The sequence below is a fragment of the Hipposideros armiger genome, unplaced genomic scaffold (genome assembly GCF_001890085.2).
Source record: "Hipposideros armiger isolate ML-2016 unplaced genomic scaffold, ASM189008v1 scaffold_689, whole genome shotgun sequence".
In the NCBI taxonomy this organism is placed as follows: domain Eukaryota; kingdom Metazoa; phylum Chordata; class Mammalia; order Chiroptera; family Hipposideridae; genus Hipposideros; species Hipposideros armiger.
In genome coordinates, this window is record NW_017732039.1 from 772,663 (window position 1) to 786,542 (window position 13,880).

At 37.7% G+C, this 13,880-nt stretch overlaps 1 protein-coding gene across 3 annotated transcripts in view; it reads right to left on the reverse strand.

The window, feature by feature from the left end:
• NOX1 (NADPH oxidase 1) overlaps window positions 1–10,126 on the reverse strand; it is a 30,013-nt gene extending 19,887 nt beyond the window's left edge. The window contains exons 1-2 of one of the 3 annotated variants that reach the window (XM_019626778.1): window positions 9,878–10,126; window positions 7,332–7,427 (exon numbers count right to left, since the gene is read on the reverse strand). In XM_019626778.1, the coding sequence (XP_019482323.1) occupies window positions 7,332–7,427; window positions 9,878–9,922 (141 nt within the window). In that variant the 5' untranslated portion in view covers window positions 9,923–10,126. The remainder of the gene's footprint in view (window positions 1–7,331; window positions 7,428–9,877) is intronic. The other 2 variants (XM_019626780.1, XM_019626779.1) reach the window with 2 other exon arrangements.
• Between the last annotated feature and the right edge of the window lie 3,754 nt (window positions 10,127–13,880).

Here is a 13,880-nt window from a genome sequence, read left to right on the forward strand (position 1 = left end):
AGGACCAGATGGCTTCATTAGTAAATGCTACCAAACATTCAAAGAGGATCTAATACCTGTCCTACTCAAACATTTCCAAAAAATTGAAGAAGAGAAAATACTCCCTAACTCATTTTATGAGGCCAACATTACCCTGATACCAAAACCTGGTAAGGATAACACAAAAAAAGATAATTACAGATCAATATCTCTAGTGAATACAGATGCAAAAATACTAAACAAAATTCTAACAAATCGAATGCAGCAATGCATTAAAATATTATACATCATGACCAAGTGGGGTTCATCCCAGGGGCACAAGGATGGTTCAACATACACAAATTGATCAATGTGATACACCACATAAACAAAATAAAGGACAAAAATCATATGATTATATCATTAGATGCAGAAAAAGCATTCGGCAAGATACAACACTCATTTATGATTAAAACTCTTAATAAAATGGGTATAAAAGGAAAATACCTTAACATAATAAAGGCCATATGTAACAAACACTTAGTTAATATCATAATTAATGGTGAAAAACTGAAGCCATTTGCTCTAAGTTCAGGAACACGACAGGGCTGTCCCCTATCACCTCTGCTTTTCAACATAGTATTGGAAGTCCTAGCCAGAGCTATCAGGCAAGAGAAAGGAATAAAAGGCATCTGAATTGGGAATGAAGAAGTTAAATTGTCACATTTTGCAGATGACATGAAGCTATATATAGAAAACCCTAAAGACTCCACCAAAAAGCTATTATTGGGTTGTCCGAAAAGTCGTGACATATTTTTTCTATGTTTTTTGTTGCAAAAATGCATCATGACTTTTCAGACAACCCAAGAGAAATAATACATGAATACAGTAAACTTGCTGGCTACAAAATTAACGTACAAAAGTCCATTGCATTTCTATATACTAACGATGAAACCTCAGAAAAAGAAATTAAAAAACCCAATTCCTCTTGCAATTGCAACAAAAATGATAAAATACCTAGGAATAAACTTAACCAATGATGGGAACGACCTATACACTGAAAACTGTAAGACATTTTTAAAAGAAATCGAAGAAGAAACAAAGAAATGGAAAGACATTCCGTGTTCATGGATTGGAAGAATCAACATAGTTAAAATGGCCATATTACCCAAAGCAATATACAGATTTAATGCAATTCCCACAATCCCAAAGGCATTTTTTAAAGAAATAGAACAAAAAAATCATCAGATTTATATAGAGCCACAAAAGACCCCGAATAGCCATAGCAATACTAAGAAAAAAGAACAAGGCTGGAGGTATCACACTCCCTGACTTCAGCTTGTACTACAGGGCCACAATAATCAAAACAGTACGGTATTGGCAGAAAAACAGACACACAGAACAATGGAGTAGAATTAAGAACCCACAAATAAACCCACATAAATATGGGCAGATAATTTTTGACGAAGAAGCCAAAAACATACAATGGAGAAAAGACAGCCTTTTCAACAAATGGTGCTGTGAGAATTGGAAAGCCGCATGCAAAAGAATGAAACTAGACTGCTATCTGTCAACATGCACTAAAATTAACTCAAAATGGATCAAAGACCTGAACATAAGACCTAAAACAATAAACTGCATAGAAGAAAACATAGGTACTAAACTTATGGACCTTGAGTTCAAAGAGCATTTTATAAATTTGACTTCAAAGGCAAGGGAAGTAAAAGCTAAAATAAACGAATGGGACTTTATCAAACTAAAAAGCTTCCGCACAGCAAAAGAAACCATCGACAAAATAAAGGGGTAATCAACCAAATGGGATAAGATTTTTGCAAACAATGCCTCTGATAAGGGGCTAATATCCAAAATATATAAGGAACTCATACAACTCAACAACAAAGAAACAAACAATCCAATTAAAAAATGGGCAGAGGACCCGAATAGACATTTCTCCAAAGAGGACATACAGATGGCCAATAGACATATGAAAAGATGCTCAACATAACTAATCATCAGAGAAATGCAAATTAAAACCACAATGCGATATCACCTTACACCAGTTAGAATGGCTACCATCAACAAGACAAATAATAGCAAGTGTTGGAGAGGCTGTGGAGAAAAAGGAACCCTCATACACTGTTGGTGGGAATGCAGATTGGTGCAGCAGCTATGGAAGGCAGTGTGGAGATTCCTTAAAAAATTAAAAATAGAATTACCATATGACCCAGCAATCCCTCTCTTGGGTATCTACCCCAAAAATCTGAAAACAGGGCCAGGCTGAGTGGCTCAATTGGTTAAGAGCTCGCTCAGGAGTGCGAGCTCTGAGCAACAGCAGTTCAATGCCCGGCCTGAGCTGAGCTGCCAACAGGTGGCAGGATTGCTCAGCTAAAAAAATAAAATCTGAAAACATTTATCCATAAAGATATATGTGCTCCAATGTTCATTGAAGCTTTATTTATGGTGATCAAGACATGGAAACAATGAAAGTGTCCTTTGATAGATGATTGGATAAAGAAGATGTGGTATATATACACAATGGAATACTATTCTGCCATAAGATGAAATAGTGCCATTTGTGACAACATGGATGGATCTTCAGATTATTATGGTAAGTGAAATAAATCAGAGAGAAAAAGTCCAGAACATATGATTTCACTGATATGTGGTATATAAAACTAAAACAACAAAGGGACAAGGCAAACAAATGAAGCAACAAAAACTCATAGACACAAACAATAGTTTAGTGGTTACCAGAGGGTAGGGGTGAGGGGTGTGGTAGAAGAGCATAAACAGGGTCAAATATATGGTGATGGAAAGAGGACTGACTCTGGTGGTGAACACACAATGTGATATATAGACGATGTATTGCAGAACTGTACACCTGAAACTTATGTAACTACTAACAATTGTCGCCCCAATAAGATTTAATTAAAAAAAACCTATGTGTTCTACTGAATGTGTTTATCAAAACTCAAAGAACGGTACACCAAAAAAAGCAAATTTTACTGTAAACAGGAAAAAAGTGAATAAGAATAGCACCTACCTCAAAAACAAAACAAAACCCATATGTTTTGTGCATTTGTGAGCATATTTCAGTATGTTTATATATGCACGCACACCAAACTATTAAAACAATGGTTATCTTTAGGCAATGAGATAGGAGGGTGATTTTTCACATTTTACTTATACAGTCCTATATCTTTTGACCTCATGGAAAGCCGTATTGTTTATAATTAATTTTTTAATAGAGAAGACCTTTAAAAATGAAATGTCCACAGGATATCAGCATGAGCATGATTCATTTTTCCGCTGTTTACTTTTTGGTCATAAAGCAATTCAGCTCTTAATAATTAGTCACATTTATTTTACCATCATTCTCTTCATAAAAAGCTATTTTAAAACAAATTAACATTTCCTTTGGAGTTATAGTTTCCAAAGAAGGATCAAAAACCAACATTTAAAATGGAAAACAACAGGGTGAAATAAGCCATGAACAGAACATTCAAATTAGTTGTGATCTTAATGTGAATACTTTGATTATAGAAAGAAAAGGGCTTTTAAAAAAGACAAGCTCTCTTTAAACTTGTACATGAGTGGGTCTTTGTGGAAAGCTAATGGAAAAAAACACCATCACAAAAGGGATTTAACTAAATCTTTTACCTGTTACTGAATAACTTACTTGATTTAGCAGTCACATTTGCTTCTCTAATCAGGTAGTGGTCAGATTGATGAGCCTGTGAGAAAACCATTCTCACCTTCTTGCTTCCTCCTAGAAACTTCCACACCAATGTGCCCTACCCACCCCCACCCGTCCTCTTCTATTCTTTTTTTTTATTATTAAATTTACTGTGTTAACATTGGTTAATAACATTATATAATTTTCAGGTGTACAACTTTATAATACGATATCTGTATACTCTATAGTGTGCTCACCACTTAAAGTCGACTCTTCCTCTGTCACCATGTATTTGTCCCCTTTTACCTTCTTCATCCTCCCCACACTCCACTTCTGCTCTGGTAACCACCATTCTTTTGTCTGTATCTACCAGTTTTTTGTTTGTTTGCTTGCTTGTTCGGGGGTTTGGGGGGGGGGTTTGGGGCTTGTTTATTTGTTCATTTGTTGCTTTTTGTTTTATAGCCCACATATGAGTGAAATCATACAGTTCTTGTCTTTGTACTTTTGACTTATTTCACTTTGCATGATACTTTCAGGATCCATCCATATTGTTGCAAATATTGGGTCTTCGGAAAAGTCATGACGCATGTTCGCAACAGATGGCACTAGTTCATTTTTGTAAGTACTAGAGTCATTTGCATCTATGTTATTGCTATGTCATTTGAAAGCTGACAGTTCTAGCTTAATTCTAAAAAAATTGAGTGATTTGATTGAGTTTTAGAGATTTTACAACAAGCTGAAGATAGAAGACCAAACTGTGCATTTTTGCCATATTTTACTGTTTTACTTCCATAAAGGGAAGAACACGCGTCAAGCTTGTGAAAAGTTGCATCAAGTTTACGGTGACAATTCTCTACAAGAATGTCAGTGCCAACGATGGTTCATGAAATTCCGTGCTGGTGATTTTTATCTCAACGATGCTCCTCGGTCAGAGAGGCCCACCGATTTTCATGACGACAAAATAAAGGCATTGATCAAGTCAAACCCACATTACATGACATGACAGATTGCAGAAACATTGAACATCCATCATTCAAGCATTCACAACCACCTGAAGAAGCTGGGATACGTAAGCAAGCTCGATATTTGGGTTCTGCTTGAACTCAAAGACGTTCATTTGATGGCACGTATCAACATCTGCAATATGCTCATTAAATGTGAGGAAAACGATCCTTTTTGAAGTGATTGATAACTGGTGATGAGAAGTGGATTGTTTACAATAATGTGGTGCACAAACAGTCTTGGTCCTGATGTGATGATTCACCTCAAATGACATCGAAAGCAGACATTCATCAGAGGAAGCTTATGCTCTCAGTGTGGTGGGATTTTAAAGGTGTCATGTTTTTCGAGCTTCTCCCAAGGAACCAAACAGTCAATTTGAATGTGTACTGTGGACAATTGGACAGTTTGAATGAATCCATCATCCAGAAACGTCCAGAGCTTGATAATTGTAAAGGAGTTGTGTTCCATTGCGACAACGTGAGACTATACACAAGTTTGATGACCCATCAAAAATGATTGGAACTTGGATGGGATGTGTTGCCACACCCACATACTCGCCTGACCTTGCACCGTCAGACTTCCACTTGTTTCGCTCTCTTCAAAACTCCTTGCATGCTATAACGTTCAATTCAGATGAGGCTGTAAATCAGCACCTTGTTCAGTTTTTCGCAAATAAAGACAGGACCTTCTATGAACGAGGAATTATGAAGCTCACTGAAAGATGGCAAAAGGTTATCGAACAAAACAGGCAATATAACATTGATTGATCTTTGTTCTTTATGTAAGTAAATGACCTTTGAATAACATAGACAAAATACATCATGACTTTTCCAAAGACCCAATAGCAATATTTCATCTTTTTTATGGCTGACTAGTATCCTCTTGTATATATGCACAATGTCTTCTATTCTTAATCTGCCACTTCTCCAGCCTTCTTTATCCTGTTACTCTGACCTTTCTGCAGGCCTTGAATTCTGCAGCCATAGCCACTCCACTAACGTCCCTAAGTATGCATCTTGTTTGATGAAAGGTCATCCACAGTGGTGGTTTTAAGTTGTTTATTTTTTACTAAACTCTTAAAATTGTAAGCAGGAGTCCATAAGGCACATAAAGGCTGCTTTGATTGAAGTAGGGGCAGGGGCAAGAGTACTGCCCAGTTAGCCTTCTCCTCACACCCTGTAGGAGTACCTGAGTTCCTGCAGAAACCAGTTTGAAAACATTGCTTAATAGTTTTCTTCATTAATGGGTCTGGGGAGTGTGCCCTCGATAGGACTGTCAGGCGTAATGAACAAAAATATAGAATGTCCAGATAAATTTGAACATCAGACTTAAAAAAGGAATACAGTTATCTTCCTCTTTCTGAAAGTTCACATTACTCTATGTAGCTTTTACAAACGACATACATAGTACCTGTTTTCGCTAACCGATAAAAATCCAGAGAGGATTTTGCTTTTACCAAAAAAAAAATGGTGAAAAGTGAAAATGGTGTTCAGTGTTTGTTTTGCAGTGAGCCCTTACAGAGGCAGAGCGAGCCCTCAGCAGCAAGAGTGGCCCCGCCCCGCCTCTTCCTGGGAACCACACTTAGTTAGCACCACCGCACCAAGCCGCCATAGCTTTGAACTGTGTCTGTGTGCTTTATCTAGTCTCATTTTGTGCATCTGTTAGCCAGATGGATCTTAAGGTATCAGAGCTTGTAAGGGTGCTACACTTAGCATAAAATTGTACGTAATTAAACGTATTTGGTATGACTTAATAGGTTATTTGGGGGATCTAGGAATGCTCAAAAAGTTTTCCATATAAATTAATTGTAATTGCTTCTTTGCTTTATGTCATTTCGGCTTACAAAAGGTTTCATAGGAACACTCTACTTTCAGATAGCAGGGGAAACCTGTAATTTTTTTACCACAGTAGGTCCTAGAATAAAGTCTTTTGTTTCAGGTCGTTTCATTATAGTGTTGATCAGATGCCGTAAGAAATTAACTCTTTTTTTTTAAGATTTTTTATTGGGGAATTGGGGAAGGGGAACAGCCAAGTTGTTGTCCTTCAGTCTTAGTTGTGGAGGGTGCAGCTAGCTCAGCTCCAAGTCCACTCGCCATCTGGCTGCCTGTTGGCAGCTCACAGCCACTCAGCTCAAGGTGCCATGTTCAATCTTAGTTGCGGGTGGGCATAGCCCACCATCCCATGCAGGTGTCCAACCAGAAACCTTGTTGTTAGGAGCACGTGCTCTCACCAGCTGAGCCATCCTGCCACCTGTTGGCAGCTCAGCCACAGCTCAGCTCAGGCACAGCTCACTGGCCCATGTGGGAATCATACTGGCAATCCTGTTGCTCAGAGCTCGCGCTCTTAACCAACTGAGCCACTCGGCCGGCCCAATAAATTAACTCTTGTTTATATCAATTAGCCCATGGTAAAATTGGTTTCATTATACTTTGCTTAAAGTTGCAAAACCTATTAATGATGACATTAAGTGAGGACTTACTGTATACCTATGTCCCATGCAATATTTGGAAGACAGTTATACCAAAATAAGTGATTTGCTATTTTTCTGGAATTTAAATTTAACTGACCATCCTGTATTTTTTCTGGCAACCCTAGCCTTAGAGGAAATCAGGGCATTGTGTCTCAAAGGAGCCAGCATCAGAAATAAGAAAGATATCGAGACTCCCCACATTACAACTGTGATACTCATACTCACTCCCAGGATTTCTCTTGTGTAGTAGTACTTGTCGTCCTTCTCATATGACAGGAAGGCATGCACAAACAAGAATACATTCAGCCCCAACCAAGTAGCCTAGAGGAAAAAAAACAAGCATAAAATTAAGTGAAATTTGAGTATGGGCAGGAGGAGATAAGGAATAGGAAACAGTGTCACCCTTTGGCTACTTTGCATTTACCTGTTTTCTTTTTAAATCAGTACAATCCCTCTAGTATTTAACTTATTTTCAGAGTGAGTTATCACTTTGATACATGCATTAGACACTAATGAGTAGGGTCTGCCGACCACGGTCTATGGGCCAAATCTGGCTCATTACCTGTTTTGTACAACCTACGAGCTAAGAACAACTTTTACATTTTTTTTTGTTTTCACATTTTTAAACAGTTGGAAAAAATCAAAAGAAGAATGATATTTTACTACATGAAAATTATATGAAATTCAAATTTCAGTGTTTATAAATAAAGTGGTATTGGAACTTAGCCATGCCTACTTATATCTGTATTATTTATGACTGCTTTCATGATACAGTGAATGAGTTGAGCAGTTGTGACAGAGATCATATGGCCTGCAAAGCCTAAAAAGTGTATTACTCAGACCTTTACAGGAAACATTTGCCAACTCCTGGACTAGAGTATTTAAATTATTACCTAAAAGATGGCAATCAGTGAGTGATGGATTTCTAAAGGAAAAAAGAACAAATTTAACAGCTGTAACAATACTCATCTGAATAGGACTAAACCATTCCAGATGGGCCTGCCTCTTTAATTGCACCCTGACACACATTTTCCTGTTTTTAGATTGTGAATCTCTTTGCAAGTTAACCTATCATGGCTTTGGACTCATTTGAGTTCTTAAGGCTGCTTTGTCTATTCCAAGCTCTGTCTCTGCATTGGCAAAGGGGGATAATTGGAACCCACTGCCCACTGCCTTGGAAACCAACCAGTTCAGATCTAGCCCAAGCTTGGAGGTGCTAATCTGTAACTGAGCAGGACTCTAGGAAACTGGGATGCTTCTAAAACATATCCCTGACCATTCAGATTCACTAGATATGAACCACTTACACACATCTAGCAGCATAGCCTAGTGATTTAAAATGTGATATTGGAATAAAACTCCCTAGGCTCAAAATTTAGCTCCACCACTTTCTAGCTCTGTAATCTTAGACAGACATGTGAATTAACTCTCTGAACCTCAATTCTGCTGAGAGGCTTATGTGAAATAATGCATGTTAAGTAATTAATACAAAGCTTGGTGCATAGTAAGAGCTCAATGAATGCTTGCTACAGAGTTGCATTGTTTCCAGGCTGGCTTTACCAATTAATTTCTTCCTACATCCTTTGCTTAGAGACCCTTTCAGAGATGAGTGACTTCCAGAGTTTCTCTGACCCTAATGGAAAAAGGGATGAAAGCCACAGATACCTCAAGATTCAGAAGATAGAGGAGAGAAACATATTATATTTAAAGGGAACAGAAATATTTCAGGATCCGAGAGGGACACAGAGGCAAGAACTCCTGTGTCTGCCTATAATCAATTGTAGGCAAGGCAGATGATGAGATACAGTGACATCTGGGAGTCAGGAGTTCCGTTTCTCACCTGGCCTATCATTTCCTCTGCTATGAATGGAAAAGAAAGTGGAGTCAATTACCTTGCAGGAAAGAGAAGTAAAAATATGTTTTGAGTAATTTATTTTTTATTAAAAAATGTAGTGCTTAGGAGTGTATGTCAGAGATAACAAGAAGTCTGAGCCTGCCAGCAGGATTGGTAAGGGATGGAAGGAAATTCAAAGATATATTGTTAATGTGAGTCACCACCATGGGCGATGAACTCTCTGAGCAAAAAATAAGAGAAGGATAAAAAGGGCAGAGGATTTTAGAGCTAGAAACACCTTTATTAATATTTTCAATATTGATTACATGTTGAAAGGATAACATTTTTGACATGTAGGGTTAAACAAATATATTACTAGACATTAATTTCACCTATTCTTACCTTTTTCAACGTAAGTATTAGAAAATTTAAAACTCACATATGTGGCTCACATTATATCTCTAGTGGACAGTGCTGAGTCTGATGGTCTCTAAAATCACCTTTAACTCAAATGTTCAATAATTTTATGAAAGCTTGATGTGAGCAGTACAGGAAGAATGGAGAGAAATGAATGCTCTATAGCAGTAGTTAGAAGTGTGATGGAAAAGAAAAAGAGAAGACAGAAAATGTAAACAGATTTAAATTCAAATACTTGTTTGTGGCTTGACAGCATGAACAATTGCATAGTATGTCTCTTCACCAATTTCTAGAGTTGAATTTTTTTTCCTTTTCTAAAATGGTGAAATATATCATACACAGAAGATTATATAAACATATATCTGTAGTCCTAGATTGGGACTTTTTAACTGATAACTGACCTTGATAAGGTCAATATTTGCGTGGAATCTTTCCCTTTAAGTAACTTTACAAATATTAACAAACATGATGTCTCCTTATTCTGTTAAGAGTAATTAATAGGCAGTAAAACATCACTTACCAGAACAAAAAATGAGAGCCAGTGGTTAACCACCCAGTTTCTCATTGTCAAGAGGTGCTTTGGGACCTCTCTAGGTAGCAGGAAGATTCAGCAACCTGGATTCTGGAGAGGTTCTTCAGTGTTGGAACCTCTGTCCAGCTAGGGTCTGTAAATCTTTAAGAGATGAAAGATGCACATCTACCCACAGTGATTCCAGGAATAAATAAGTACATTCGGCCTTCCTCCTCTGCACGGAACTATTTTATCAGCTTTGGTAGACCAGCCCTACCTATGAGAAGCACCGGGGCTTTCCCTGATGGGGATTTATCCCTTCAGGAAATAGCAGTCTTCTTGGGTGAGAATATGCTCTCATCATCTTATCAACATGACCTAATGTGAGGCATTGCTTTCCTTGATAAGGCATTTGCTAAGGTTCCTTGCAAGAAAGACGTTAGGCTGGGCTATAAATAGATAACCTCAGGAGAAGCAGGACAGGAAGTGAGTATGTTAAGGAAGTTGGTTTAAGATGGACTTTCAACATATGCAGTTCTTTTGTATATCAATTACATTTCAAAAATGCTGTGAAATTTTATTTTTAAAGAGTCTTTTAAGTAATTAAAATGTAAGATGATTTCCTATTAAAAAAAAAAAAGATGGACTTTCAGAAGAGCTGCCACATCTCCTAGCTGCGATTTGGGTCTCAAGCCTGGCTAACTCAGAAATGTCAGTATCTGGAGGGTGATCAGAATCCAAGAGGATGATTTGGTTCTGGGGAGAGCTTGGCTGGCTGGGAGGACAAGTGAAAAGAATGGCCAAATAGAATAAGAGAAAACTTAACGGTATAAGTATACACCTGAGTTCACAAAACAGAGTCAAAGTACTCAAAATGAGGGAGGTGATTGTCTCCTAGTATGATTGATTACCTAGAGTTGTGTGTTCAGCTCTGGGTGCCGATTTTTTTCCTTTTCTAAAATGGTAAAACATACATAGAAGGGTATATAAAACATATATGACATTAAAGAATTGTTTTAAGGAATGAGTATCTATGTACTCACTACTTAAGTTTAAAAAATAATAGAACATTTATTTCCAGTATCTTAAAGCCCTCCATGGGGCCCTCCCTGATCACATCTCCCTGCTGGTCCTCTCCCCTCCTCCATAAGATATAACCACTATCCTGAAATTAGGGATAAACGTTGCCTTGTTTTTCTTTATAGTTTTATTAACTAAATGCATTCCTAAACAATCTGTTGTTTAGCTTTTTCTATTTTTGAACTTTTTAATAAATGAAACCTAGCTGTTTGTATATATATATATGCTCCTGGGATTTGTTTCTTTCAGTCAACATTGTGTTTTTGAGATGCATACATGTTGGTACGTATAGCTTCAGCTCATTTACACTGCTATATACTATTCCATTGCATGAATATACCATGGTTTATTCATTCTACTATTGTTGGATATGCTGATGGAACAATGTTAATGGAATGATGTACATGGGCTATAATTCCTCTAAGGTATATATATACCCAGGAGTGGAATTCCTCGGTCTTGGGATTTGCACACGTTCAACTTTACTATGTAATATCAAATCCTTTCCCAGAGTGCTCACATAAATGTAGACTCCAGCAAGCCATGGATGAGCATTCTACTTCCTCCATGTGCTTACCAACACTTGGTATATTCTAGACTTTTTTATTTTTATGATTCTAGTGAATGTCAAATACAATTTTATTGTGGTTTTAATTTTCATTTTTCTGGTTACTAATGAGGTTGAGTGTCTTTTAATTCAACTATTGGCCATTTGAGGTTTCTCTCTTGAGAAGTTCCTATTCTAGTTTCTAGCTTATATTTCTATTGGTTTATTTTTCTATGGCTTTTAGATTCTTAGAGTTCTCTTTATAATCTGATATTAATCATTGATTGGTTATGTTTGTAGCTTGTCTTTTCACTCTATTAACAGTGTTTTCTGATAAATAAAAGTTCTTAATTTTAATGTATTCTGATTTACCAGTCTTTTCCTTTATGTATTTTCTGCCTTTCTTTAGAAATCTTTCACTACCCAGAGATCATTAAAATATTCCTCTAATATTTTTATACTTTTTGCCTTTCACATTTGTGTTTTAAATCCATATGAACATTAATAACAAGTAATAAAATAGATCAATTATAACAATATACTATAATAAAATTTATGTGAATATGGTAAAAAAAAAAACATATGTGTTGCCTTACAGCCGATTCCAAGACCAACCCCGCTGCATTAGCCCCTGACCCTATTAGTCTTGAGAGAGTGTCTCGGTATGACCGAGGCCCGGTGGAATGATATCGGTAAAGCTCTCTCGGGGGGTGTCTCGGTATGACTGGGACCTGATGGAATGATATCAGTTATCTCCCCATCACGGGAGGACACAGTAACGTCAGTGTCCTGGGGCTGTGTAGTGATGTATGAAGGCATAGCATTTGTTGGAGTACAATGGGGATTGGTTGTTGGAAAGCAGCCTTAAGGCACACAATAACACATGGTTACTAATTTACAGCAGTTTTACTTCCTTGAAAATTTTCAATAAAAGCCATGCATTGACCCGATTCGGGGCTCAGTCTTCTCTGGCTGAGTCCCTTGGTCTGGCTCTTATCTGACTTTTGTCTCTTGTTCTTATTCAATCTGCGTCACTCCTCTCGAGTCCCATTTGCCCTTGCCACACAGGACATGACATCTGGCGCCCAACCTTGGGGCTTCTCGAAGAAGGGAAGGAAGATTCTGAATCTTGGTGATTTTCATGGCGCAGACCCTAGGATGGGCCGGCACTCTACTTGGTGAGAAGTAGGGAAAAGTCCTGAGGAATTGTACCGGGGCATCCGGAGAATAACCTAACAAACTTTGTGTGAAAGAGTGTGAATGTGTGATTGATTGATTATAGTTTCAAGAATTTTAGTCGCGAACCTTGAATGGGCTCCAATCTGCCGGTTCCGTAATCTGTCATAAGGCATAACGGCGACTGACTCGTTCACCAGTTCGGGGATTTATACCGAAGCGTCTTAGCCAAGACAGACTTAGTCCCGCGAGGGACGCGGCCAGATGAGCATCTGAGTGAATAATTGAGTGAAAGTTCTATTTTCTCTTCTAAAAACTAATATGGGAAATTCTGAGAGTCGATATAGACCATATATTTGCCTCCTTAAGCAGCTTTCTAAGAAGGGAGGGGTAAAAGTCTCAGAAAAGAAATTAGAGGAACTTTTAAAGGTTATTGAGACACATTGTACTTGGTTTCCAGATTTAGGAAATGTAGATTTAGATCAGTGGGATGTAGTAGGTAAAGATCTTTCAGAAAAACAACTTAAGGGAGAGGAGATACCAGCTACAATTTTGGAAACTTGGAGACAGGTCCGGTCAGTTTTAGAACCTTTACACACTGACACGGAAGATGAAGAGGAAGATAAAAATCAGTTTTGCAAAAGTCTCATTGAATTATCAGAGGATGAGGATAGAGAAGAGGAGTCTGTAGAAGCACTTACAATAATTCCAAAAGCGTTATATCCTTCTTTAAAAAACGATCTGTTAACACCTGATCGTTTGCCTCCTCCTTCAATAACTAGAATGAAGGATTGGGGATTATCTAAAAAACCGCCAAAACTGAAACAACCAGTTTCTTCTGTTGTATTGGCACCTCCACCTTATGCCCGAGGTCCACATTCATCATTGTCAGCTGTAGAAAAAGGAATTCTAACAGGCAAGGTTAGAAGGAGATTTGGATGCTTTAAATTTTCCAGTCATAATTCGGGAGTGTATTGCACCCAAAGATGAACACCCCAATGGTTTGCAGATATTAGAACACCAATCTTTTCCTTTTAAAATCCTTAAGGAACTCAAACAGGCAGTTACTCAATTTGGTCCGACTTCTCCTTATACCATGGGATTAATCCGAGGTATTGCTGACAGAAACAGAATGATTCCAATAGACTGGAATGCTTTGGCTAAAGCCTGTCTTTCTCCAGCTCAATTTCTGCAATTTAAATCTTGGTG